Source organism: Salvelinus alpinus, chromosome 11 (genome assembly GCF_045679555.1).
Source record: "Salvelinus alpinus chromosome 11, SLU_Salpinus.1, whole genome shotgun sequence".
Classification (NCBI taxonomy): domain Eukaryota; kingdom Metazoa; phylum Chordata; class Actinopteri; order Salmoniformes; family Salmonidae; genus Salvelinus; species Salvelinus alpinus.
Genome location: NC_092096.1, coordinates 54,716,658 through 54,743,241, shown reverse-complemented (window position 1 = coordinate 54,743,241; position 26,584 = coordinate 54,716,658). Strand labels below are relative to the sequence as shown.

General features: G+C 53.0%; 1 protein-coding gene across 1 annotated transcript in view; it reads left to right on the top strand.

The window, feature by feature from the left end:
* The window catches only part of dnah2 (dynein, axonemal, heavy chain 2), a 234,077-nt gene that overhangs the window by 114,129 nt on the left and 93,364 nt on the right, over positions 1–26,584 (top strand). Inside the window, exons 39-41 of the mRNA XM_071331387.1 lie at positions 2,855–3,007; positions 3,939–4,064; positions 5,007–5,225. Coding sequence (XP_071187488.1) covers positions 2,855–3,007; positions 3,939–4,064; positions 5,007–5,225 — 498 coding nt within the window. The remainder of the gene's footprint in view (positions 1–2,854; positions 3,008–3,938; positions 4,065–5,006; positions 5,226–26,584) is intronic.

The following is a 26,584-nucleotide window of genomic DNA, read 5'->3' as shown; positions in this document are numbered from 1 at the left end:
TTCTTAAAGAAATTCCATATAGTTTAGTAGCCCCCCCCCCCGGCTTAGACTGTTATGGGTTAACCTTTATCAAACTTCTCAAACACCCTCTCCATCCACACACAGGCACACACGCCCCAAACAGCAGTGGTGTGGTCTCCTGTGGGGAACAGTAATTAGCTGCCAGAGAGAGAATAGGGGGTGTTAACTGAACACCACAAATAACAGCAGAAGAACAAGAGGTGGGAGAGAGACCAGAACACAACACAACCACTCCAGCCCTGGCACAGAGGGAGGGAGGTAGAGACGGAGGGAGAGAGACGAAGGGAGGGTGAGAAGGTGGAGAATAAGGAAATATGTAGAAATGGAGGGAGGGAGGAGATACAGACCGACGGAGAGAGACAGGGACTGGAGAGAGGAAAGAAGAGAGTGAGAGGCTGTTCACGCCTGCTTTAAACCACTAACACCCCAATGCCAACCAAGCCCAATGCCAGCTGATCCCAGGCCAACATACACGCATCTCAGGTCCCCTTGCCACACACACACACACACACACACACACACACACACACACACACACACACACACACACACACACACACACACACACACACACACACACACACACACACACACACACACACACACACACACACACCCTCTCACTGCATGTGTGTCAAAGAGATATTGTCCCTGTCCCTGATGGGGTGCTGCCATCACCATCACCATCAGAGCCATGCAGAAATAACCCCTATGTGCTGGCAAGAGGCTTTTTGGCCTAGGTGTTTGGCCTACTTTGGTCTGCTTTGGCCTGTTTTGAGAGTGTGGAGCGTATTCTGTATTCTGTGAGCTGGAACAGACAGGAAAGAGGATTTGCTTCCCGTGAGCCCATCGTCTGCTCTGCCTAGCATGACAACGCTGTGTGTGTGTGTGTTTGCCTGTCCGTATGCATGTGCGTTTGTGTCTGTGTGTTTGCGTAACTGTGTGCATGAGCGATTGTGTGTCACTGAAGCGCATGAAGGGAGAAGTGATGAGAACAAGCTGACATGGTAACCCAGGAGCCCTCCATACTCTCTTGCACACACACACACACACTCACACACTCACACTCACACTACATTACAGTAATGTACACTCACTATCTTCCTCATATGCTTACTCAAAAGCACACACAGACCCACTGACATCTTTCTCATACATACTCAGATGTTACCTCTCTACGACACACACACACACACACACACACACACACACACACACACACACACACACACACACACACACACACACACACACACACACACACACACACACACACACACACACACACACACACATAGCCTCCCTTGCCGAGATAGAAGACTGGAGGACAGGAGGAGCGAGACGGAGGGGTGACCATGTGATGGACGCTCCTCACACACAACACACACACACAGCCTGCTTGCCAAGAGGGGATCATGACAGCCAGTGTCTGTCAAGCTGTCTGCTGTAGGGCAGGACAGCCTCATAGTGTATTTTCTAGTCTGTCTGTCTCTCTCTAGCTGGCAGGCCAGCTAACAGACAGACAGACAGACATGTCTATATGACACGTTTCACATGACCAGGTTATATTATGATACAACGCCGCTAGCTAGCTGACTTTATTTACTGAACAAAAATATAAACGCAATGTGTAAAGTGTTGGTCCCATGTTTCATGAGCTGAAATAAATTATCCCAGAAATGTTCCATACGCACAAAAAAAATTGTACACAAATTTGTTTTCATCTCTGTTCGTGAGCATTTCTCCTTTGCCAAGATAATCCATCCACCTGACAGGTGTGGCATATCAAGAAGCTGATTAAACAGCATGATAATTACACAGGTGCACTTTGTGCTGGGGACAATGAAAGGCCACTCTAAAATGTGCAGTTTTATCACACAACATAATGCCACAGATGTTTTTGAGGGAGCATGCAACTGGCATGCCTACTGCAGGAATGTCCACCATAGCTTTTGCCAAATAATTTAATGTTCATTTCTCTACCATAAGCCGCCTCCAACGTCGTTTTAGAGAATTTGGCAGTACGTCCAACCGGGCCTCACAACCGCAGACCACATGTATTGTGTCGTGTGGGCGAAGGGTTTGTTCACAATGTTGACATCAGCAGAGTGCCCCATAGTGGTGATGGGGTTATGGTATTGGCAGGCATAAGCTACAGACAACGAACACAATTGTATTTTATCGACGGGGAATTTGAATGTACAAAAATGCTGTGACGAAATCCTGAGGCCCATTGTGAGGCCATTTTTTTAAAGGGTTCTGTGACCAATAGATGCATATCTGTATTCCCAGTCATGTGAAATCCATAGATTAGTGCATAATGAATTTATTTCAATTGACTGATCTCCTCATATGAACTGTAACTCAGTAAAATCTTTGAAATTGTTGCATTTATATTTTTGTTCTGTTTATATTGGGGCTCCCGAGTGGCACAGCGGTCTAAGGCACTGCATCTCAGTGCTAGAAGTGTCACTACAGACCCTGGTTCGAGTCCAGGCTCTATCACAACCAGCCGTGATTGGGAGTCCCACAGGGCGGCACACATTTGGCCCAGCGTTGTTAGGGTTTGGCCAGGGTAGGCCGTCATAGTAAATAAGAATGTGTTCTTAACTGACTTGCCTAGTTAAATAAAGGTTAAATAAAAATATGAGAGGTGTATCCTTCATGCTATGCTCTAGGGTCATTAAGTAGTGATGGGTTGATGTGGTTACTGACTCAATTTATTTTGTTTCTGCCCCCCTCTATCTTCCCCTCTCCTCCTCTTCCTTTTCCTCTCTCGCTCCCATCCTATCTTTCATGCTCTCTTTCTCTCCCCCCTCGCCTCTCTCTCCAGCTCCTGGCTAAGAAGGTGTTCACCCTGTACTCTCTGGCAGTGCAGCAGCTGTCCAAACAGGACCACTATGACTTTGGCCTGCGTGCCCTGACCTCGCTGCTCCGCTACGCTGGCAAGAAGAGACGTGTCTGCCCCGACGTGGCCGACGAGGAGGTACAGTGAAACGACTCACTTCAACTGACCGGGGTATACAGTAACAGCACTGCAAGTGACTGCAGAGTACTACACAGCTATTGGGCTCAATTAGATGACATGTGAGTCAATTTCTAGAGAGAAAGATAAAAAGTCTAAGAGACAGAGTCTGACAGGCAGAAAGATAGACAGACAGGCAGGCAGACAGGCAGAAAGATAGACAGTCAGGCAGGCAGACAGACAGACAGACAGACAGACAGACAGACAGACAGACAGACAGAAAGATAGACAGGCAGACAGACAGACAGACAGACAGACAGACAGACAGACAGACAGACAGACAGACAGGCAGGCAGGCAGGCAGGCAGAAAGATAGACAGTCAGGCAGACAGACAGACGTCAGAGAGCAAAAGATAGATAGAAATCTCCCTTTGAATAAATTGGCCATCGGCACTTTTCTATTAATCTCCTGAATAGACCTGTAATTCAATCCATCTGACCTCTGTGTGTGTGTGTGTGTATGTATGTGTGTGTGTGTGTGTGTTTGTGTGCTCTCTCAGAGAGATGCAGAGAGACACAGAATGCAGATGAGAGTTTGACACCTTAAAAGTGTGCCTAACACCTGAAGGGGTGCCTGACACTGTGATGAAAATATTGTATCAAAGAGGACAAAAACTTGAAAAGGAAACTTGAAAAGGATTCATCTTTTACCTGATAGCAAGCTTCAGCTTCAGCAAAAGTTCCTCTGTACTTTTGTATAAATTCACAGTTCCTCGCATTTGTTAAGTTTCTGTTGATGTTGTAAAAGTTAATTCGGTGGTGATTGAACGAGAACCGTGTGTACAGTTGAGTTGACGTACAGTTTTGTATTTAAAGTCAATTCATGTTAAAGACAGAAAACTATACCTCGCTGTGGCATGATGTCACCCCTTGACCTCTTACCCCTGATCAGATCCTGCTGATGTCTATGAAAGACATGAACATCGCGAAGCTGGCCTCCGTCGACCTGCCGCTGTTCAACGGAATCATCCAGGACCTCTTCCCCGCGGTGGAGACCCCTACTATCGACTACGGAAAGGTACCCATGCACACACACACACACACACACACACACACACACACCTCCCCGCCATGGAAATCCCCACCGTTAGTGAAAAATAAAGTGTCTTCCCAGTTTCACACTTGAACTGAAAAGGATTAGTCGTTGCAGCCTGTCGAAGCAGACGGGTGTAATGCATTAACTAATGAAGGGGTCTCTGAGAACTAAAAGTTCTCTGCCTCAGGTAACGGACACTCACTGTGCTTTTGTCTGATGATGGGGGACACACATACACGTTAGCGGTCTGATGAACCCGTGGTGGGACTGAGAAGCGGAGGAGTGGGGGAACGAAACACTTCTGGAGAGAGGACTGTAGCTGTCATTCCATCCCCCCATCCTTCCATCTCTCTACTCCCCCTCTCTCTCGCTCTCTTCCTCTCTCTCCACACGCGACTGCCGTCTCTAAAATGTGCCATCTGCTTTTCACACTACCGAGACGTGAGTGAGCCAAGTTGAAAAATGCCGCATCACATCTCCATAAATAATTCAGTGTGTTGAGCTGCTCCACTCTGCATCGGCTCTGCATGTTGTGGAGAGAGAGAGAGAGAGAAAGAGAGAGCTAGGAGGATATTTATTCATTTAGCTGTTTATTTGGCCTGCTTATAAACAGTCTCTCAACAGTCCCACTGGTACAGGTGCAGAAATAGGGAGGGGAGGGGTTGGGAGGGTGGGGTAGAGATAAATACTCTAAAGGGTTTACATTGTTGCGTTGTAACCACACCGAATGCTTGTGTTGGTCAGCGTTGTTCAGATGTATAATTCAGACCCTCTGACTGCTCTGTGCCAGATGCCCCAGGGCAGGCCTCAGCGAGTAGCCCTGAATACTGTTTCACTAACTCTGTCTATCCGCCCCGCTGTCTCTGTATCTGCTTCTATCTCTCCATCCATCCATCCCTTCCTCTCCTCCCCCTCTCCCCGAAGCTGCGAGAGACGATCGAGGCGGAGCTGCAGCAGGCCTGTCTGCAGGTGACCCCCTTCACCCTGACCAAGGTCATCCAGCTGTACGAGACCAAGAACTCCAGACACTCCACCATGATCGTGGGCAAGACGGGCAGCGGCAAGACGGTCACCTGGAGGACCCTGCAGAGCACCCTGACGACCATGCACCGCAAGGGAGAGCCCGGGTTCAACCTGGTCCGGGTACGTCCTGTCTGTCTGGTCCCTCTCTCTGGTCCGTCTGTCTGTCTGGTCCCTCTCTCTGGTCCGTCTGTCTGTCTGGTCCCTCTCTCTGGTCCGTCTGTCTGTCTGGTCCCTCTCTCTGGTCCATCTGTCTGTCTGGTCCCTCTCTCTGGTCCGTCTGTCTGTCTGGTCCCTCTCTCTGGTCTGTCTGTCTGGTCCCTCTCTCTGGTCGGTCTGTCTGTCTGGTCCCTCTCTCTGGTCCGTCTGTCTGTCTAGTCCCTCTCTCTGGTCCGTCTGTCTGGTCTCCCTCTCTGGTCCGTCTGTCTGTCTGGTTCCTCTCTCTGGTCCGTCTGTCTGGTCTCCCTCTCTGGTCCGTCTGTCTGTCTGGTTCCTCTCTCTGGTCCGTCTGTCTGTCTGGTCCCTCTCTCTGGTCTGTCTGTCTGTCTGGTCCGTCTGTCTGTCTGGTTCCTCTCTCTGGTCCGTCTGTCTGTCTGGTCCCTCTCTCTGGTCCGTCTGTCTGTCTGGTCCCTCTCTCTGGTCAGTCTGTCTGTCTGGTCCCTCTCTCTGGTCCGTCTGTCTGTCTGGTCCCTCTCTCTGGTCCGTCTGTCTGGTCCCTCTCTCTGGTCCGTCTGTCTGTCTGGTTCCTCTCTCTGGTCGGTCTGTCTGTCTGGTCCCTCTCTCTGGTCCATCTGTCTGTCTGGTCCCTCTCTCTGGTCCGTCTGTCTGTCTGGTCCCTCTCTCTGGTCAGTCTGTCTGTCTGGTCCCTCTCTCTGGTCCGTCTGTCTGTCTGGTCCCTCTCTCTGGTCCGTCTGTCTGTCTGGTCCCTCTCTCTGGTCTGTCTGTCTGGTCCCTCTCTCTGGTCGGTCTGTCTGTCTGGTCCCTCTCTCTGGTCCGTCTGTCTGTCTAGTCCCTCTCTCTGGTCCGTCTGTCTGGTCTCCCTCTCTGGTCCGTCTGTCTGTCTGGTTCCTCTCTCTGGTCCGTCTGTCTGGTCTCCCTCTCTGGTCCGTCTGTCTGTCTGGTTCCTCTCTCTGGTCCGTCTGTCTGTCTGGTCCCTCTCTCTGGTCTGTCTGTCTGTCTGGTCCGTCTGTCTGTCTGGTTCCTCTCTCTGGTCCGTCTGTCTGTCTGGTTCCTCTCTCTGGTCAGTCTGTCTGGTCCTCTGTTGGCTTTCTGACCTTGGCCCTGCACCAAGACTAAAATACAGTGCATTAGGGTCCATTTCTCTATCTACCTGTTTGTCCATTTGTATTTGCCTCTACGTATACACTGCATTGGGCCCAATGTTCTGCCTGTCTGTCTGTTCCTTTACTTCTCTGGTCCTACATCAGCAGCCCCGTAACGATGTATATTAGGCCCATCTCTCTCAGTCTGTACGTAGGTTTTTCCCACTCCGTCAAATCATTCCACATCTCCTGTTCCCATCTCACATCAACCGTCTCTCCCGGAGGAGCTCTTCCAACAAATGATCCATTATAGAAGCCGTTATCACACCCTCAGTGTTACTGCTGTAGAATATCTCACACCTATCAGCACGCTCCGTTAACATCATATACATTTCCTCCCCGCCTCCCTCCATCCGCACGTCTCATTGGTCTGTTGGCCCATCCTGCACTAGGCACTAAGCCCCTCGCTCTCTCCACTCAGCCTGGCATCCCATGGGTCCCCTGGGCTCCCAGACGGCCCTATCCTGTCTAATTGAGTGGATCTCATGATCTTCAGAGGGTAAAGTAATCATTTTAAGGGCGTTCTGAGAGAGAGAGAGGGGGTTAGAGAGAGGCAGACAGGTGGGTAGATGGGCTGAGTGGAGAGACGGATTAAGTCACCAAACCGAATCATCTCTTCGAGTCTGAGAGGAGAGAAAGAGGAGAGGAAGGAAATTCTCCTCCTCCTCAACCTCCTCCTCATCTTCTCACAGGATTTGCTCGTCTGCTCTCCTGCTCTCTCTCTCCAACTATTTTGCTCAATCTCTTTCCCCCTCTCTCTCTATCTGGTCTTTCTCTCTCTCCCTCTCTCTGTGTCCCTGTCTGTCTCATTAGAATGGCAGTAATATGCGTTTATTCGGCGCCATTACAACGCTCTGATGTGTCCTGAGACAATCCAGCCACAAAAATATATACTTCACTGCAGACGAGTACCCTAACCACCCATATTAAAGACTCTCTGCAGCTCGCTGCTCCCCCACTCCCCCACAGAGAGAGACACACACACACACACACACACACACACACACACACACACACACACACACACACACACACACACACACACACACACACACACACACACACACACACACACACACACACACACTGTTGTTGACTAACGGTTGGCTGGGAAACACACACACGGGGGGGGGGGGCGGCTCGACACTCGACGCAAGAAGAGGCAGAGAGTTAGTTCACAGCTGGCGTTAATTGCCGCGGCTTACCGTTGGCTTTCTAGTCCCGAATATGTTTTGTAGCGGTGCGTTTAAGTGAGCGAGCAGTAGCTGCTGTTTGATGCTGCCCCAGTTGGCGTGGTGCTACAGATCATGTGGCTGGTGTTCTTCTCTGCCGCGCTCTCTCAGTGGCTCTCCCCTTCCTCCCTCCTTCCTCGCCCTCCCACCCTCCTTCCCTCCTCACGTGGCTCCTCCAGATGTGGTTAAAAATAGGCAAACAGAGGGAGGGATGGAGAGAGGGAGGAGGGGAGGAGAGAGGGAGGAGGGGAGGAGAGGTTGGTTGTGTTTCCAAGTTCCCTTTTTTTTAATGATGTTCCTGGAGTCTTGTTTTAAGTTTAAAGTTTTTTATTTTTTGTGCTTTCATGTGTGTGCGCGCGCGCGCGTGTCTCAGGAAATGTGCTTCAGTTTTACTGTTGATTTGATGGGCTGTTTTTACTTGAGTCACCTCCAACACACCTTTCTCACTTTCACTGCCCTGTACCTTACCATCCCCCCTTTCCTCCTCCTCCTCCTTTCACCTGTCACTCCATTTACACGTACATGTGAGTCATTTAGCAGACGCTCCTATCCAGAGCTCCTTACAGGACCAATCAGGGTTAAGTGCCTTGCTGAAGGGCAAATAGACAGGTTTTACACCTAGTCGGCTCCGGGATTCGAACCAGTGACCTTTCGGTTACTCGCCCAACGTTCTTAACCTTCCCATTTATTGTCTTCCTTTTTTAGGCCATACATCACAACTGTCTCCATTCTCATCGTTGTATTTGTATAATCCATCATTCATAACACGTTCGTTCCTATTCCCCGTGTGTCTGTCTCAGTGGTGGGTTGTTCTCTGTGTCTCGCTGTGTGGAACTTCCTGTGGTTGCTGTAATTCTCTTTGGTTTTAGGATTCTGGCTCTCTATGTAACTCAACCCCACGCGTCTCTCTCTCGCTCTCTTTGTTCCGCTTTCTCTTCTCTCCCTGAGTCTGCCTTTCTTTCTTCCTTCCTTCTTTTTTTTGCATTTCTGACTCAACACCTTGCTCTTTGCATATCTATATCGGGTCTCTATCTGTCTCTCACCATGCGTCACCTCCGCCTCTCGCTCTCTTTCTCTCTCTCTCTCTCTTTGTCTCTCTCTGTCTCTCTCTCTCTTTCTCTCTCTCTCTCTCTCTGTCTCTCTCTGTCTCTCTCTGTCTTTCTCTCTTTTCCCCGCTCTCTCTCTCTCTCTCTCGCACTCTCTCTGTCTCTCTTTCTCGCTCTCTATCTCGCTCTCTCTCTGTCTTTCCTTCTCTCTCTCTCGCACTCTCTGTCTCTCGTTCTCTCTCTCTCTCTCTCTCTCTCTCTCTCTCTCTCTCTCTCTCTCTCTCTCTCTCTCTCTCTCTCTCTCTCTCTCTCACTCTCTCTGTCTCTCTTTCTCGCTCTCTATCTTGCTCTCTCTCTGTCTTACCCTCTCTCTCTCTCTCGCACTCTCTCTGTCTCTCGTTCTCTCTCTCTCTCGTTCTCGCTCTTTCTCTCTATGTCTCTCTCTCTCTCAATTCAATTTAAGAGGCTTTATTGGCATGGGAAACTATGTGTAAAATATGTTTACACTGCCAAAGCAAGTGAAATAGATAATATACAAAAGTGAAATAAACAATAAAAATGAACAGTTAACATTACACTCACAGAAGTTCCAAAAGAATAAAGACATTACAAATGTCATATTATGTCTATATACAGTGTTGTAACGATGTACAAATGGTTAAAGTACAAAAGGGAAAATAAATAAGCATAAATATGGGTTGTATTTACAATGGTGTTTGTTCTTCACTGTTTGACCTTTTCTTGTGACAACTAGTCACAGATCTGCTGCTGTGATGCACACTGTGGTATCTCACCCAATAGATATGGGAGTTTATCAAAATTTGGTTTGTTTTCAAATTCTTGTGGATCTGTGTAATCTGAGGGAAATATGTGTCTCTAATATGGTCATACATTGGGCAGGAGGTTATGAGGTGCAGCTCAGTTTCTACCTCATTTTGTGGGCAGTGTGCACATAGCCTGTCTTCTCTTGAGAGCCAGGTCTGCCTACGGCGGCCTTTCTCAATAGCAAGGCTATGCTCACTGAGTCTGTACATAGTCAAAGCTTTCCTTAATTTTGGGTCAGTCACAGTGGTCAGGTATTCTGCCACTGTGTAGTCTCTGTTTAGGGCCAAATAGCGTTCTAGTTTGCTCTGCTTTTTTGTTAATTCTTTCCAGTATGTCAAGTAATTATCTTTTTGTTTTCTCATGATTTGGTTAGGTCTAGTTGTGTTGCTGTCCTGGGGCTCTGTGGGGTGTGTTTGTGTTTGTGAACAGAGCCCCAGGACCAGCTTGCTTAGGGGACTCTTCTCCAGGTTCATCTCTCTGTAGGTGATGGCTTTGTTATGGAAGGTTTGGGAATCGCTTCCTTTTAGGTGGTTGTAGAATTTAACGTCTCTTTTCTGGATTTTGATCATTAGCGGGTATCGGCCTAATTCTGCTCTGCATGCATTATTTGGTGTTTTACGTTGTACACGGAGGATGTTTTCAATTTGGTGTTTGTCTCATTTTGTGAATTCTTGGTTGGTGAGCGGCCCCAGACCTCACAACCATAAAGGGTAATGGGTTCTATAACTGATTCAAGTATTTTTTGAAGGCCCTTCTTGCCTTGTCTCTTAGATCGTTCACAGCTTTGTGGAAGTTGCCTGTGGCGCTGATGTTTAGGCCAAGGTATGTATCGTTTTTTGGTGTGCTCTAGGGCAGCGGTGTCTAGATGGAATTTGTATTTGTGGTCCTGACGACTGGACCTTTTTTGGAACACCATTATTTTGGTCTTACTGAGATTTAATGTCAGGGCCCAGGTCTGACAGGGCCCAGGTCTCTCTCTCTGTTTCTCTCTGTCTCTGTCTCTCTCTTTCTCTCTCTCTCTCTCTGTCTCTGTCTGTCTCTCTCTCTCTCTCTCTCTACCTCTCTTTCTCTTGTAAGGCGTGCGTTTCCTACCCTGTCCTATGCACATCAACACCATGCTTTCTCTTCTATGTAGCAATGGTTTTAAAAACAATTGTGATAAATTCAACAGTTGGACAATAGATGAAGGTACTCCAAACGCTTGGATTTTTTGCAAGATATTCTAGCACATAAACACTTCCCTGGCACGGACAAATTATTCATGGAGTTCGGGGATTTTAGTGGGAATACAGGTTTTACATTTATTGTGAAATTGAACTTTTTATTTCTTAGAATGCAATCATATATACATGTTCTTATTGTATCAGGTATTATTTTAATATTTTGTGTTAAAATAAAGAAAATGATATGTGCCTCATAAACGCACCAGTTGCATTTGCATATATTAATAAATTAACAAAAGGGGTGGATCAGGGTCGTAACCATCAAACACCTGCTCTGTCTACCCTGCCTGCACTCACCTGCTCTGTCTACCCTACCTGTACTCACCTTCTCTGTCTACCCTGCCTGCACTCACCTGCTCTGTCTACCCTGCCTGCACTCACCTTCTCTGTCTACCCTGCCTGCACTCACCTGCTCTGTCTACTCTGCCTGCACTCACCTGCTCTGTCTACCCTACCTGCACTCACCTGCTCTGTCTACCCTCCCTGCACTCACCTGCTCTGTCTACCCTACCTGCACTCACCTGCTCTGTCTACCCTGCCTGCACTCACCTGCTCTGTCTACCCTACCTGCACTCACCTGTTCTGTCTACCCTGCCTGCACTCACCTTCTCTGTCTACCCTACCTGCACTCACCTGCTCTGTCTACCCTGCCTGCACTCACCTGCTCTGTCTACCCTACCTGCACTCACCTTCTCTGTCTACCCTGCCTGCACTCACCTGCTCTGTCTACCCTGCCTGCACTCACCTGCTCTGTCTACCCTACCTGCACTCACCTTCTCTGTCTACCCTGCCTGCACTCACCTGCTCTGTCTACCCTGCCTGCACTCACCTGCGCTGTCTACCCTGCCTGCACTCACCTGCTCTGTCTACTCTGCCTGCACTCACCTGCTCTGTCTACCCTACCTGCACTCACCTGCTCTGTCTACCCTCCCTGCACTCACCTGCTCTGTCTACCCTACCTGCACTCACCTGCTCTGTCTACCCTACCTGCACTCACCTGCTCTGTCTACCCTACCTGCACTCACCTGTTCTGTCTACCCTGCCTGCACTCATCTGCTCTGTCTACCCTACCTGCACTCACCTGCTCTGTCTACACTACCTGCTCTGTCTACCCTACCTGCACTCACCTGCTCTGTCTACCCTACCTGCACTCACCTGCTCTGTCTACCCTACCTGCACTCACCTGCTCTGTCTACGCTACCTGCACTCACCTGCTCTGTCTACCCTACCTGCACTCACCTGCTCTGTCTACCCTACCTGCACTCACCTGCTCTGTCTACACTACCTGCTCTGTCTACCCTACCTGCACTCACCTGCTCTGTCTACCCTACCTGCACTCACCTGCTCTGTCTACCCTACCTGCACTCACCTGCTCTGTCTACCCTGCCTGCACTCACCTGCTCTGTTTACCCTACCTGCACTCACCTGCTCTGTCTACACTACCTGCTCTGTCTACCCTACCTGCACTCACCTGCTCTGTCTACCCTACCTGCACTCACCTGCTCTGTCTACCCTGCCTGCACTCACCTGCTCTGTCTACACTACCTGCTCTGTCTACCCTACCTGCACTCACCTGCTCTGTCTACCCTGCCTGCACTCACCTGCTCTGTCTACCCTGCCTGCACTCACCTGCTCTGTCTACCCTGCCTGCACTCACCTGCTCTGTCTACTCTGCCTGCACTCACCTGCTCTGTCTACCCTACCTGCACTCACCTGCTCTGTCTACCCTCCCTGCACTCACCTTCTCTGTCTACCCTACCTGCACTCACCTGCTCTGTCTACCCTACCTGCACTCATCTGCTCTGTCCACCCTACCTGCACTCACCTGCTCTGTCTACCCTGCCTGCACTCATCTGCTCTGTCTACCCTACCTGCACTCACCTGCTCTGTCTACACTACCTGCTCTGTCTACCCTACCTGCACTCACCTGCTCTGTCTACCCTACCTGCACTCACCTGCTCTGTCTACCCTACCTGCACTCACCTGCTCTGTCTACACTACCTGCACTCACCTGCTCTGTCTACCCTACCTGCACTCACCTGCTCTGTCTACCCTACCTGCACTCACCTGCTCTGTCTACACTACCTGCACTCACCTGCTCTGTCTACCCTACCTGCACTCACCTGCTCTGTCTACCCTACCTGCACTCACCTGCTCTGTCTACCCTGCCTGCACTCACCTGCTATGTCTACCCTACCTGCACTCACCTGCTCTGTCTACACTACCTGCTCTGTCTACCCTACCTGCACTCACCTGCTCTGTCTACCCTACCTGCACTCACCTGCTCTGTCTACCCTACCTGCACTCACCTTCTCTGTCTACCCTGCCTGCACTCACCTGCTCTGTTTACCCTTCCTGCACTCACCTGCTCTGTCTACCCTACCTGCACTCACCTGCTCTGTCTACACTACCTGCTCTGTCTACCCTACCTGCACTCACCTGCTCTGTCTACCCTACCTGCACTCACCTGTTCTGTCTACCCTACCTGCACTCACCTGCTCTGTCTACCATGCCTGCACTCACCTGCTCTGTTTACCCTGCCTGCACTCACCTGCTCTGTCTACCCTACCTGCACTCACCTGCTCTGTCTACACTACCTGCTCTGTCTACACTACCTGTACTCACCTGCTCTGTCTACACTACCTGCACTCACCTGCTCTGTCTACACTACCTGCACTCACCTGCTCTGTCTACACTACCTGCACTCACCTGCTCTGTCTACACTACCTGCACTCACCTGCTCTGTTTACCCTGCCTGCACTCACCTGCTCTGTCTACCCTACCTGCACTCACCTGCTCTGTCTACCCTGCCTGCACTCACCTGCTCTGTCTACACTACCTGCTCTGTCTACCCTACCTGCACTCACCTGCTCTGTCTACCCTGCCTGCACTCACCTGCTCTGTCTACCCTGCCTGCACTCACCTGCTCTGTCTACCCTGCCTGCACTCACCTGCTCTGTCTACCCTGCCTGCACTCACCTGCTCTGTCTACCCTACCTGCACTCACCTGCTCTGTCTACCCTACCTGCACTCACCTGCTCTGTCTACACTACCTGCTCTGTCTACCCTACCTGCACTCACCTGCTCTGTCTACCCTACCTGCACTCACCTGCTCTGTCTACCCTACCTGCACTCACCTGCTCTGTCTACCCTGCCTGCACTCACCTGCTCTGTTTACCCTACCTGCACTCACCTGCTCTGTCTACACTACCTGCTCTGTCTACCCTACCTGCACTCACCTGCTCTGTCTACCCTACCTGCACTCACCTGCTCTGTCTACCCTGCCTGCACTCACCTGCTCTGTCTACACTACCTGCTCTGTCTACCCTACCTGCACTCACCTGCTCTGTCTACCCTGCCTGCACTCACCTGCTCTGTCTACCCTGCCTGCACTCACCTGCTCTGTCTACCCTGCCTGCACTCACCTGCTCTGTCTACTCTGCCTGCACTCACCTGCTCTGTCTACCCTACCTGCACTCACCTGCTCTGTCTACCCTCCCTGCACTCACCTTCTCTGTCTACCCTACCTGCACTCACCTGCTCTGTCTACCCTACCTGCACTCATCTGCTCTGTCCACCCTACCTGCACTCACCTGCTCTGTCTACCCTGCCTGCACTCATCTGCTCTGTCTACCCTACCTGCACTCACCTGCTCTGTCTACACTACCTGCTCTGTCTACCCTACCTGCACTCACCTGCTCTGTCTACCCTACCTGCACTCACCTGCTCTGTCTACCCTACCTGCACTCACCTGCTCTGTCTACACTACCTGCACTCACCTGCTCTGTCTACCCTACCTGCACTCACCTGCTCTGTCTACCCTACCTGCACTCACCTGCTCTGTCTACACTACCTGCACTCACCTGCTCTGTCTACCCTACCTGCACTCACCTGCTCTGTCTACCCTACCTGCACTCACCTGCTCTGTCTACCCTGCCTGCACTCACCTGCTATGTCTACCCTACCTGCACTCACCTGCTCTGTCTACACTACCTGCTCTGTCTACCCTACCTGCACTCACCTGCTCTGTCTACCCTACCTGCACTCACCTGCTCTGTCTACCCTACCTGCACTCACCTTCTCTGTCTACCCTGCCTGCACTCACCTGCTCTGTTTACCCTTCCTGCACTCACCTGCTCTGTCTACCCTACCTGCACTCACCTGCTCTGTCTACACTACCTGCTCTGTCTACCCTACCTGCACTCACCTGCTCTGTCTACCCTACCTGCACTCACCTGTTCTGTCTACCCTACCTGCACTCACCTGCTCTGTCTACCATGCCTGCACTCACCTGCTCTGTTTACCCTGCCTGCACTCACCTGCTCTGTCTACCCTACCTGCACTCACCTGCTCTGTCTACACTACCTGCTCTGTCTACACTACCTGTACTCACCTGCTCTGTCTACACTACCTGCACTCACCTGCTCTGTCTACACTACCTGCACTCACCTGCTCTGTCTACACTACCTGCACTCACCTGCTCTGTCTACACTACCTGCACTCACCTGCTCTGTTTACCCTGCCTGCACTCACCTGCTCTGTCTACCCTACCTGCACTCACCTGCTCTGTCTACCCTGCCTGCACTCACCTGCTCTGTCTACACTACCTGCTCTGTCTACCCTACCTGCACTCACCTGCTCTGTCTACCCTGCCTGCACTCACCTGCTCTGTCTACCCTGCCTGCACTCACCTGCTCTGTCTACCCTGCCTGCACTCACCTGCTCTGTCTACTCTGCCTGCACTCACCTGCTCTGTCTACCCTACCTGCACTCACCTGCTCTGTCTACCCTCCCTGCACTCACCTGCTCTGTCTACCCTACCTGCACTCACCTGCTCTGTCTACCCTACCTGCACTCATCTGCTCTGTCCACCCTACCTGCACTCACCTGCTCTGTCTACCCTGCCTGCACTCATCTGCTCTGTCTACCCTACCTGCACTCACCTGCTCTGTCTACACTACCTGCTCTGTCAACCCTACCTGCACTCACCTGCTCTGTCTACCCTACCTGCACTCACCTGCTCTGTCTACCCTACCTGCACTCACCTGCTCTGTCTACACTACCTGCACTCACCTGCTCTGTCTACCCTACCTGCACTCACCTGCTCTGTCTACCCTACCTGCACTCACCTGCTCTGTCTACACTACCTGCTCTGTCTACCCTACCTGCACTCACCTGCTCTGTCTACCCTACCTGCACTCACCTGCTCTGTCTACCCTACCTGCACTCACCTGCTCTGTCTACCCTGCCTGCACTCACCTGCTATGTCTACCCTACCTGCACTCACCTGCTCTGTCTACACTACCTGCTCTGTCTACCCTACCTGCACTCACCTGCTCTGTCTACCCTACCTGCACTCACCTGCTCTGTCTACCCTACCTGCACTCACCTGCTCTGTCTACCCTGCCTGCACTCACCTGCTCTGTTTACCCTGCCTGCACTCACCTGCTCTGTCTACCCTACCTGCACTCACCTGCTCTGTCTACACTACCTGCACTCACCTGTTCTGTCTACCCTACCTGCACTCACCTGCTCTGTCTACCATGCCTGCACTCACCTGCTCTGTTTACCCTGCCTGCACTCACCTGCTCTGTCTACCCTACCTGCACTCACCTGCTCTGTCTACACTACCTGCTCTGTCTACACTACCTGTACTCACCTGCTCTGTCTACACTACCTGCACTCACCTGCTCTGTCTACACTACCTGCACTCACCTGCTCTGTCTACACTACCTGCACTCACCTGCTCTGTCTACACTACCTGCACTCACCTGCTCTGTTTACCCTGCCTGCACTCACCTGCTCTGTCTACCCTACCTGCACTCACCTGCTCTGTCTACCCTACCTGCACTCACCTGCTCTGTCTACCCTACCTGCACTCACCTGCTCTGTTTACCCTGCCTGCACTCACCTGCTCTGTCTACCCTACCTGCACTCACCTGCTCTGTCTACCCTACCTGCACTCACCTGCTCTGTCTACCCTACCTGCACTCACCTGCTCTGTCTACCCTACCTGCACTCACCTGCTCTGTCTACCCTACCTGCACTCACCTGCTCTGTCTACCCTGCCTGCACTCACCTGCTCTGTTTACCCTACCTGCACTCACCTGCTCTGTCTACCCTACCTGCACTCACCTGCTCTGTCTACCCTACCTGCACTCACCTGCTCTGTTTACCCTGCCTGCACTCACCTGCTCTGTTTACCCTACCTGCACTCTCCTGCTCTGTCTACCCTATCTGCACTCACCTGCTCTGTCTACCCTACCTGCACTCACCTGCTCTGTCTACCCTACCTGCACTCACCTGCTCTGTCTACCCTACCTGCACTCACCTGCTCTGTCTACCCTGCCTGCACTCACCTGCTCTGTTTACCCTTCCTGCACTCACCTGCTCTGTCTACCCTACCTGCACTCACCTGCTCTGTCTACCCAGCTGCACTCACCTGCTCTGTCTACCCTACCTGCACTCACCTGCTCTGTATACCCTACCTGTACTCACCTGCTCTGTCTACCCTGCCTGCACTCACCTGCTCTGTCTACCCTGCCTGCACTCACCTGCTCTGTTTACCCTGCCTGCACTCACCTGCTCTGTTTACCCTACCTGCACTCACTTTCTCTGTCTACCCTACCTGCACTCACCTGCTCTGTTTACCCTACCTGCACTCACCTGCTCTGTTTACCCTACCTGCACTCACCTGCTCTGTCTACACTACCTGCTCTGTTTACCCTACCTGCACTCACCTGCTCTGTCTACCCTACCTGCACTCACCTGCTCTGTCTACCCTACCTGCACTCACCTGCTCTGTTTACCCTGCCTGCACTCACCTGCTCTGTTTACCCTACCTGCACTCATCTGCTCTGTCCACCCTACCTGCACTCACCTGCTCTGTCTACCCTGCCTGCACTCATCTGCTCTGTCTACCCTACCTGCACTCACCTGCTCTGTCTACACTACCTGCTCTGTCTACCCTACCTGCACTCACCTGCTCTGTCTACCCTACCTGCACTCACCTGCTCTGTCTACCCTACCTGCACTCACCTGCTCTGTCTACACTACCTGCACTCACCTGCTCTGTCTACCCTACTTGCACTCACCTGCTCTGTCTACCCTACCTGCACTCACCTGCTCTGTCTACACTACCTGCTCTGTCTACCCTACCTGCACTCACCTGCTCTGTCTACCCTACCTGCACTCACCTGCTCTGTCTACCCTACCTGCACTCACCTGCTCTGTCTACCCTGCCTGCACTCACCTGCTATGTCTACCCTACCTGCACTCACCTGCTCTGTCTACACTACCTGCTCTGTCTACCCTACCTGCACTCACCTGCTCTGTTTACCCTACCTGCACTCACCTGCTCTGTCTACCCTACCTGCACTCACCTGCTCTGTCTACCCTGCCTGCACTCACCTGCTCTGTTTACCCTGCCTGCACTCACCTGCTCTGTCTACCCTACCTGCACTCACCTGCTCTGTCTACACTACCTGCTCTGTCTACCATACCTGCACTCACCTGCTCTGTCTACCCTACCTGCACTCACCTGCTCTGTCTACCCTACCTGCACTCACCTGCTCTGTCTACCATGCCTGCACTCACCTGCTCTGTTTACCCTGCCTGCACTCACCTGCTCTGTCTACCCTACCTGCACTCACCTGCTCTGTCTACACTACCTGCTCTGTCTACACTACCTGTACTCACCTGCTCTGTCTACACTACCTGCACTCACCTGCTCTGTCTACACTACCTGCACTCACCTGCTCTGTCTACACTACCTGCACTCACCTGCTCTGTCTACACTACCTGCACTCACCTGCTCTGTTTACCCTGCCTGCACTCACCTGCTCTGTCTACCCTACCTGCACTCACCTTCTCTGTCTACCCTGCCTGCACTCACCTGCTCTGTCTACCCTGCCTGCACTCACCTTCTCTGTCTACCCTGCCTGCACTCACCTGCTCTGTCTACTCTGCCTGCACTCACCTGCTCTGTCTACCCTACCTGCACTCACCTGCTCTGTCTACCCTCCCTGCACTCACCTGCTCTGTCTACCCTACCTGCACTCACCTGCTCTGTCTACCCTGCCTGCACTCACCTGCTCTGTCTACCCTACCTGCACTCACCTGTTCTGTCTACCCTGCCTGCACTCACCTTCTCTGTCTACCCTACCTGCACTCACCTGCTCTGTCTACCCTGCCTGCACTCACCTGCTCTGTCTACCCTACCTGCACTCACCTTCTCTGTCTACCCTGCCTGCACTCACCTGCTCTGTCTACCCTGCCTGCACTCACCTGCTCTGTCTACCCTACCTGCACTCACCTTCTCTGTCTACCCTGCCTGCACTCACCTGCTCTGTCTACCCTGCCTGCACTCACCTGCGCTGTCTACCCTGCCTGCACTCACCTGCTCTGTCTACTCTGCCTGCACTCACCTGCTCTGTCTACCCTACCTGCACTCACCTGCTCTGTCTACCCTCCCTGCACTCACCTGCTCTGTCTACCCTACCTGCACTCATCTGCTCTGTCTACCCTACCTGCACTCACCTGCTCTGTCTACCCTACCTGCACTCACCTGTTCTGTCTACCCTGCCTGCACTCATCTTCTCTGTCTACCCTACCTGCACTCACCTGCTCTGTCTACACTACCTGCTCTGTCTACCCTACCTGCACTCACCTGCTCTGTCTACCCTACCTGCACTCACCTGCTCTGTCTACCCTACCTGCACTCACCTGCTCTGTCTACACTACCTGCACTCACCTGCTCTGTCTACCCTACCTGCACTCACCTGCTCTGTCTACCCTACCTGCACTCACCTGCTCTGTCTACACTACCTGCTCTGTCTACCCTACCTGCACTCACCTGCTCTGTCTACCCTACCTGCACTCACCTGCTCTGTCTACCCTACCTGCACTCACCTGCTCTGTCTACCCTGCCTGCACTCACCTGCTCTGTTTACCCTACCTGCACTCACCTGCTCTGTCTACACTACCTGCTCTGTCTACCCTACCTGCACTCACCTGCTCTGTCTACCCTACCTGCACTCACCTGCTCTGTCTACCCTGCCTGCACTCACCTGCTCTGTCTACACTACCTGCTCTGTCTACCCTACCTGCACTCACCTGCTCTGTCTACCCTGCCTGCACTCACCTGCTCTGTCTACCCTGCCTGCACTCACCTGCTCTGTCTACCCTGCCTGCACTCACCTGCTCTGTCTACTCTGCCTGCACTCACCTGCTCTGTCTACCCTACCTGCACTCACCTGCTCTGTCTACCCTCCCTGCACTCACCTTCTCTGTCTACCCTACCTGCACTCACCTGCTCTGTCTACCCTACCTGCACTCATCTGCTCTGTCCACCCTACCTGCACTCACCTGCTCTGTCTACCCTGCCTGCACTCATCTGCTCTGTCTACCCTACCTGCACTCACCTGCTCTGTCTACACTACCTGCTCTGTCTACCCTACCTGCACTCACCTGCTCTGTCTACCCTACCTGCACTCACCTGCTCTGTCTACCCTACCTGCACTCACCTGCTCTGTCTACACTACCTGCACTCACCTGCTCTGTCTACCCTACCTGCACTCACCTGCTCTGTCTACCCTACCTGCACTCACCTGCTCTGTCTACACTACCTGCACTCACCTGCTCTGTCTACCCTACCTGCACTCACCTGCTCTGTCTACCCTACCTGCACTCACCTGCTCTGTCTACCCTACCTGCACTCACCTGCTCTGTCTACCCTACCTGCACTCACCTGCTCTGTCTACCCTACCTGCACTCACCTGCTCTGTCTACCCTACCTGCACTCACCTGCTCTGTCTACCCTGCCTGCACTCACCTGCTCTGTTTACCCTACCTGCACTCACCTGCTCTGTCTACCCTACCTGCACTCACCTGCTCTGTCTACCCTACCTGCACTCACCTGCTCTGTTTACCCTGCCTGCACTCACCTGCTCTGTTTACCCTACCTGCACTCTCCTGCTCTGTCTACCCTATCTGCACTCACCTGCTCTGTCTACCCTACCTGCACTCACCTGCTCTGTCTACCCTACCTGCACTCACCTGCTCTGTCTACCCTACCTGCACTCACCTGCTCTGTCTACCCTGCCTGCACTCACCTGCTCTGTTTACCCTTCCTGCACTCACCTGCTCTGTCTACCCTACCTGCACTCACCTGCTCTGTCTACCCAGCTGCACTCACCTGCTCTGTCTACCCTACCTGCACTCACCTGCTCTGTATACCCTACCTGTACTCACCTGCTCTGTCTACCCTGCCTGCACTCACCTGCTCTGTCTACCCTGCCTGCACTCACCTGCTCTGTTTACCCTGCCTGCACTCACCTGCTCTGTTTACCCTACCTGCACTCACTTTCTCTGTCTACCCTACCTGCACTCACCTGCTCTGTTTACCCTACCTGCACTCACCTGCTCTGTTTACCCTACCTGCACTCACCTGCTCTGTTTACCCTACCTGCACTCACCTGCTCTGTCTACACTACCTGCTCTGTTTACCCTACCTGCACTCACCTGCTCTGTCTACCCTACCTGCACTCACCTGCTCTGTCTACCCTACCTGCACTCACCTGCTCTGTTTACCCTGCCTGCACTCACCTGCTCTGTTTACCCTACCTGCACTCATCTGCTCTGTCCACCCTACCTGCACTCACCTGCTCTGTCTACCCTGCCTGCACTCATCTGCTCTGTCTACCCTACCTGCACTCACCTGCTCTGTCTACACTACCTGCTCTGTCTACCCTACCTGCACTCACCTGCTCTGTCTACCCTACCTGCACTCACCTGCTCTGTCTACCCTACCTGCACTCACCTGCTCTGTCTACACTACCTGCACTCACCTGCTCTGTCTACCCTACTTGCACTCACCTGCTCTGTCTACCCTACCTGCACTCACCTGCTCTGTCTACACTACCTGCTCTGTCTACCCTACCTGCACTCACCTGCTCTGTCTACCCTACCTGCACTCACCTGCTCTGTCTACCCTACCTGCACTCACCTGCTCTGTCTACCCTGCCTGCACTCACCTGCTATGTCTACCCTACCTGCACTCACCTGCTCTGTCTACACTACCTGCTCTGTCTACCCTACCTGCACTCACCTGCTCTGTTTACCCTACCTGCACTCACCTGCTCTGTCTACCCTACCTGCACTCACCTGCTCTGTCTACCCTGCCTGCACTCACCTGCTCTGTTTACCCTGCCTGCACTCACCTGCTCTGTCTACCCTACCTGCACTCACCTGCTCTGTCTACACTACCTGCTCTGTCTACCATACCTGCACTCACCTGCTCTGTCTACCCTACCTGCACTCACCTGCTCTGTCTACCCTACCTGCACTCACCTGCTCTGTCTACCATGCCTGCACTCACCTGCTCTGTTTACCCTGCCTGCACTCACCTGCTCTGTCTACCCTACCTGCACTCACCTGCTCTGTCTACACTACCTGCTCTGTCTACACTACCTGTACTCACCTGCTCTGTCTACACTACCTGCACTCACCTGCTCTGTCTACACTACCTGCACTCACCTGCTCTGTCTACACTACCTGCACTCACCTGCTCTGTCTACACTACCTGCACTCACCTGCTCTGTTTACCCTGCCTGCACTCACCTGCTCTGTCTACCCTACCTGCACTCACCTTCTCTGTCTACCCTGCCTGCACTCACCTGCTCTGTCTACCCTGCCTGCACTCACCTTCTCTGTCTACCCTGCCTGCACTCACCTGCTCTGTCTACTCTGCCTGCACTCACCTGCTCTGTCTACCCTACCTGCACTCACCTGCTCTGTCTACCCTCCCTGCACTCACCTGCTCTGTCTACCCTACCTGCACTCACCTGCTCTGTCTACCCTGCCTGCACTCACCTGCTCTGTCTACCCTACCTGCACTCACCTGTTCTGTCTACCCTGCCTGCACTCACCTTCTCTGTCTACCCTACCTGCACTCACCTGCTCTGTCTACCCTGCCTGCACTCACCTGCTCTGTCTACCCTACCTGCACTCACCTTCTCTGTCTACCCTGCCTGCACTCACCTGCTCTGTCTACCCTGCCTGCACTCACCTGCTCTGTCTACCCTACCTGCACTCACCTTCTCTGTCTACCCTGCCTGCACTCACCTGCTCTGTCTACCCTGCCTGCACTCACCTGCGCTGTCTACCCTGCCTGCACTCACCTGCTCTGTCTACTCTGCCTGCACTCACCTGCTCTGTCTACCCTACCTGCACTCACCTGCTCTGTCTACCCTCCCTGCACTCACCTGCTCTGTCTACCCTACCTGCACTCATCTGCTCTGTCTACCCTACCTGCACTCACCTGCTCTGTCTACCCTACCTGCACTCACCTGTTCTGTCTACCCTGCCTGCACTCATCTGCTCTGTCTACCCTACCTGCACTCACCTGCTCTGTCTACACTACCTGCTCTGTCTACCCTACCTGCACTCACCTGCTCTGTCTACCCTACCTGCACTCACCTGCTCTGTCTACCCTACCTGCACTCACCTGCTCTGTCTACACTACCTGCACTCACCTGCTCTGTCTACCCTACCTGCACTCACCTGCTCTGTCTACCCTACCTGCACTCACCTGCTCTGTCTACACTACCTGCTCTGTCTACCCTACCTGCACTCACCTGCTCTGTCTACCCTACCTGCACTCACCTGCTCTGTCTACCCTACCTGCACTCACCTGCTCTGTCTACCCTGCCTGCACTCACCTGCTCTGTTTACCCTACCTGCACTCACCTGCTCTGTCTACACTACCTGCTCTGTCTACCCTACCTGCACTCACCTGCTCTGTCTACCCTACCTGCACTCACCTGCTCTGTCTACCCTGCCTGCACTCACCTGCTCTGTCTACACTACCTGCTCTGTCTACCCTACCTGCACTCACCTGCTCTGTCTACCCTGCCTGCACTCACCTGCTCTGTCTACCCTGCCTGCACTCACCTGCTCTGTCTACCCTGCCTGCACTCACCTGCTCTGTCTACTCTGCCTGCACTCACCTGCTCTGTCTACCCTACCTGCACTCACCTGCTCTGTCTACCCTCCCTGCACTCACCTTCTCTGTCTACCCTACCTGCACTCACCTGCTCTGTCTACCCTACCTGCACTCATCTGCTCTGTCCACCCTACCTGCACTCACCTGCTCTGTCTACCCTGCCTGCACTCATCTGCTCTGTCTACCCTACCTGCACTCACCTGCTCTGTCTACACTACCTGCTCTGTCTACCCTACCTGCACTCACCTGCTCTGTCTACCCTACCTGCACTCACCTGCTCTGTCTACCCTACCTGCACTCACCTGCTCTGTCTACACTACCTGCACTCACCTGCTCTGTCTACCCTACCTGCACTCACCTGCTCTGTCTACCCTACCTGCACTCACCTGCTCTGTCTACACTACCTGCACTCACCTGCTCTGTCTACCCTACCTGCACTCACCTGCTCTGTCTACCCTACCTGCACTCACCTGCTCTGTCTACCCTGCCTGCACTCACCTGCTATGTCTACCCTACCTGCACTCACCTGCTCTGTCTACACTACCTGCTCTGTCTACCCTACCTGCACTCACCTGCTCTGTCTACCCTACCTGCACTCACCTGCTCTGTCTACCCTACCTGCACTCACCTTCTCTGTCTACCCTGCCTGCACTCACCTGCTCTGTTTACCCTGCCTGCACTCACCTGCTCTGTCTACCCTACCTGCACTCACCTGCTCTGTCTACACTACCTGCTCTGTCTACCCTACCTGCACTCACCTGCTCTGTCTACCCTACCTGCACTCACCTGTTCTGTCTACCCTACCTGCACTCACCTGCTCTGTCTACCATGCCTGCACTCACCTGCTCTGTTTACCCTGCCTGCACTCACCTGCTCTGTCTACCCTACCTGCACTCACCTGCTCTGTCTACACTACCTGCTCTGTCTACACTACCTGTACTCACCTGCTCTGTCTACACTACCTGCACTCACCTGCTCTGTCTACACTACCTGCACTCACCTGCTCTGTCTACACTACCTGCACTCACCTGCTCTGTCTACACTACCTGCACTCACCTGCTCTGTTTACCCTGCCTGCACTCACCTGCTCTGTCTACCCTACCTGCACTCACCTGCTCTGTCTACCCTGCCTGCACTCACCTGCTCTGTCTACACTACCTGCTCTGTCTACCCTACCTGCACTCACCTGCTCTGTCTACCCTGCCTGCACTCACCTGCTCTGTCTACCCTGCCTGCACTCACCTGCTCTGTCTACCCTGCCTGCACTCACCTGCTCTGTCTACTCTGCCTGCACTCACCTGCTCTGTCTACCCTACCTGCACTCACCTGCTCTGTCTACCCTCCCTGCACTCACCTGCTCTGTCTACCCTACCTGCACTCACCTGCTCTGTCTACCCTACCTGCACTCATCTGCTCTGTCCACCCTACCTGCACTCACCTGCTCTGTCTACCCTGCCTGCACTCATCTGCTCTGTCTACCCTACCTGCACTCACCTGCTCTGTCTACACTACCTGCTCTGTCAACCCTACCTGCACTCACCTGCTCTGTCTACCCTACCTGCACTCACCTGCTCTGTCTACCCTACCTGCACTCACCTGCTCTGTCTACACTACCTGCACTCACCTGCTCTGTCTACCCTACCTGCACTCACCTGCTCTGTCTACCCTACCTGCACTCACCTGCTCTGTCTACACTACCTGCTCTGTCTACCCTACCTGCACTCACCTGCTCTGTCTACCCTACCTGCACTCACCTGCTCTGTCTACCCTACCTGCACTCACCTGCTCTGTCTACCCTGCCTGCACTCACCTGCTATGTCTACCCTACCTGCACTCACCTGCTCTGTCTACACTACCTGCTCTGTCTACCCTACCTGCACTCACCTGCTCTGTCTACCCTACCTGCACTCACCTGCTCTGTCTACCCTACCTGCACTCACCTGCTCTGTCTACCCTGCCTGCACTCACCTGCTCTGTTTACCCTGCCTGCACTCACCTGCTCTGTCTACCCTACCTGCACTCACCTGCTCTGTCTACACTACCTGCACTCACCTGTTCTGTCTACCCTACCTGCACTCACCTGCTCTGTCTACCATGCCTGCACTCACCTGCTCTGTTTACCCTGCCTGCACTCACCTGCTCTGTCTACCCTACCTGCACTCACCTGCTCTGTCTACACTACCTGCTCTGTCTACACTACCTGTACTCACCTGCTCTGTCTACACTACCTGCACTCACCTGCTCTGTCTACACTACCTGCACTCACCTGCTCTGTCTACCCTACCTGCACTCACCTGCTCTGTTTACCCTGCCTGCACTCACCTGCTCTGTCTACCCTACCTGCACTCACCTGCTCTGTCTACCCTACCTGCACTCACCTGCTCTGTCTACCCTACCTGCACTCACCTGCTCTGTTTACCCTGCCTGCACTCACCTGCTCTGTCTACCCTACCTGCACTCACCTGCTCTGTCTACCCTACCTGCACTCACCTGCTCTGTCTACCCTACCTGCACTCACCTGCTCTGTCTACCCTACCTGCACTCACCTGCTCTGTCTACCCTACCTGCACTCACCTGCTCTGTCTACCCTGCCTGCACTCACCTGCTCTGTTTACCCTACCTGCACTCACCTGCTCTGTCTACCCTACCTGCACTCACCTGCTCTGTCTACCCTACCTGCACTCACCTGCTCTGTTTACCCTGCCTGCACTCACCTGCTCTGTTTACCCTACCTGCACTCTCCTGCTCTGTCTACCCTATCTGCACTCACCTGCTCTGTCTACCCTACCTGCACTCACCTGCTCTGTCTACCCTACCTGCACTCACCTGCT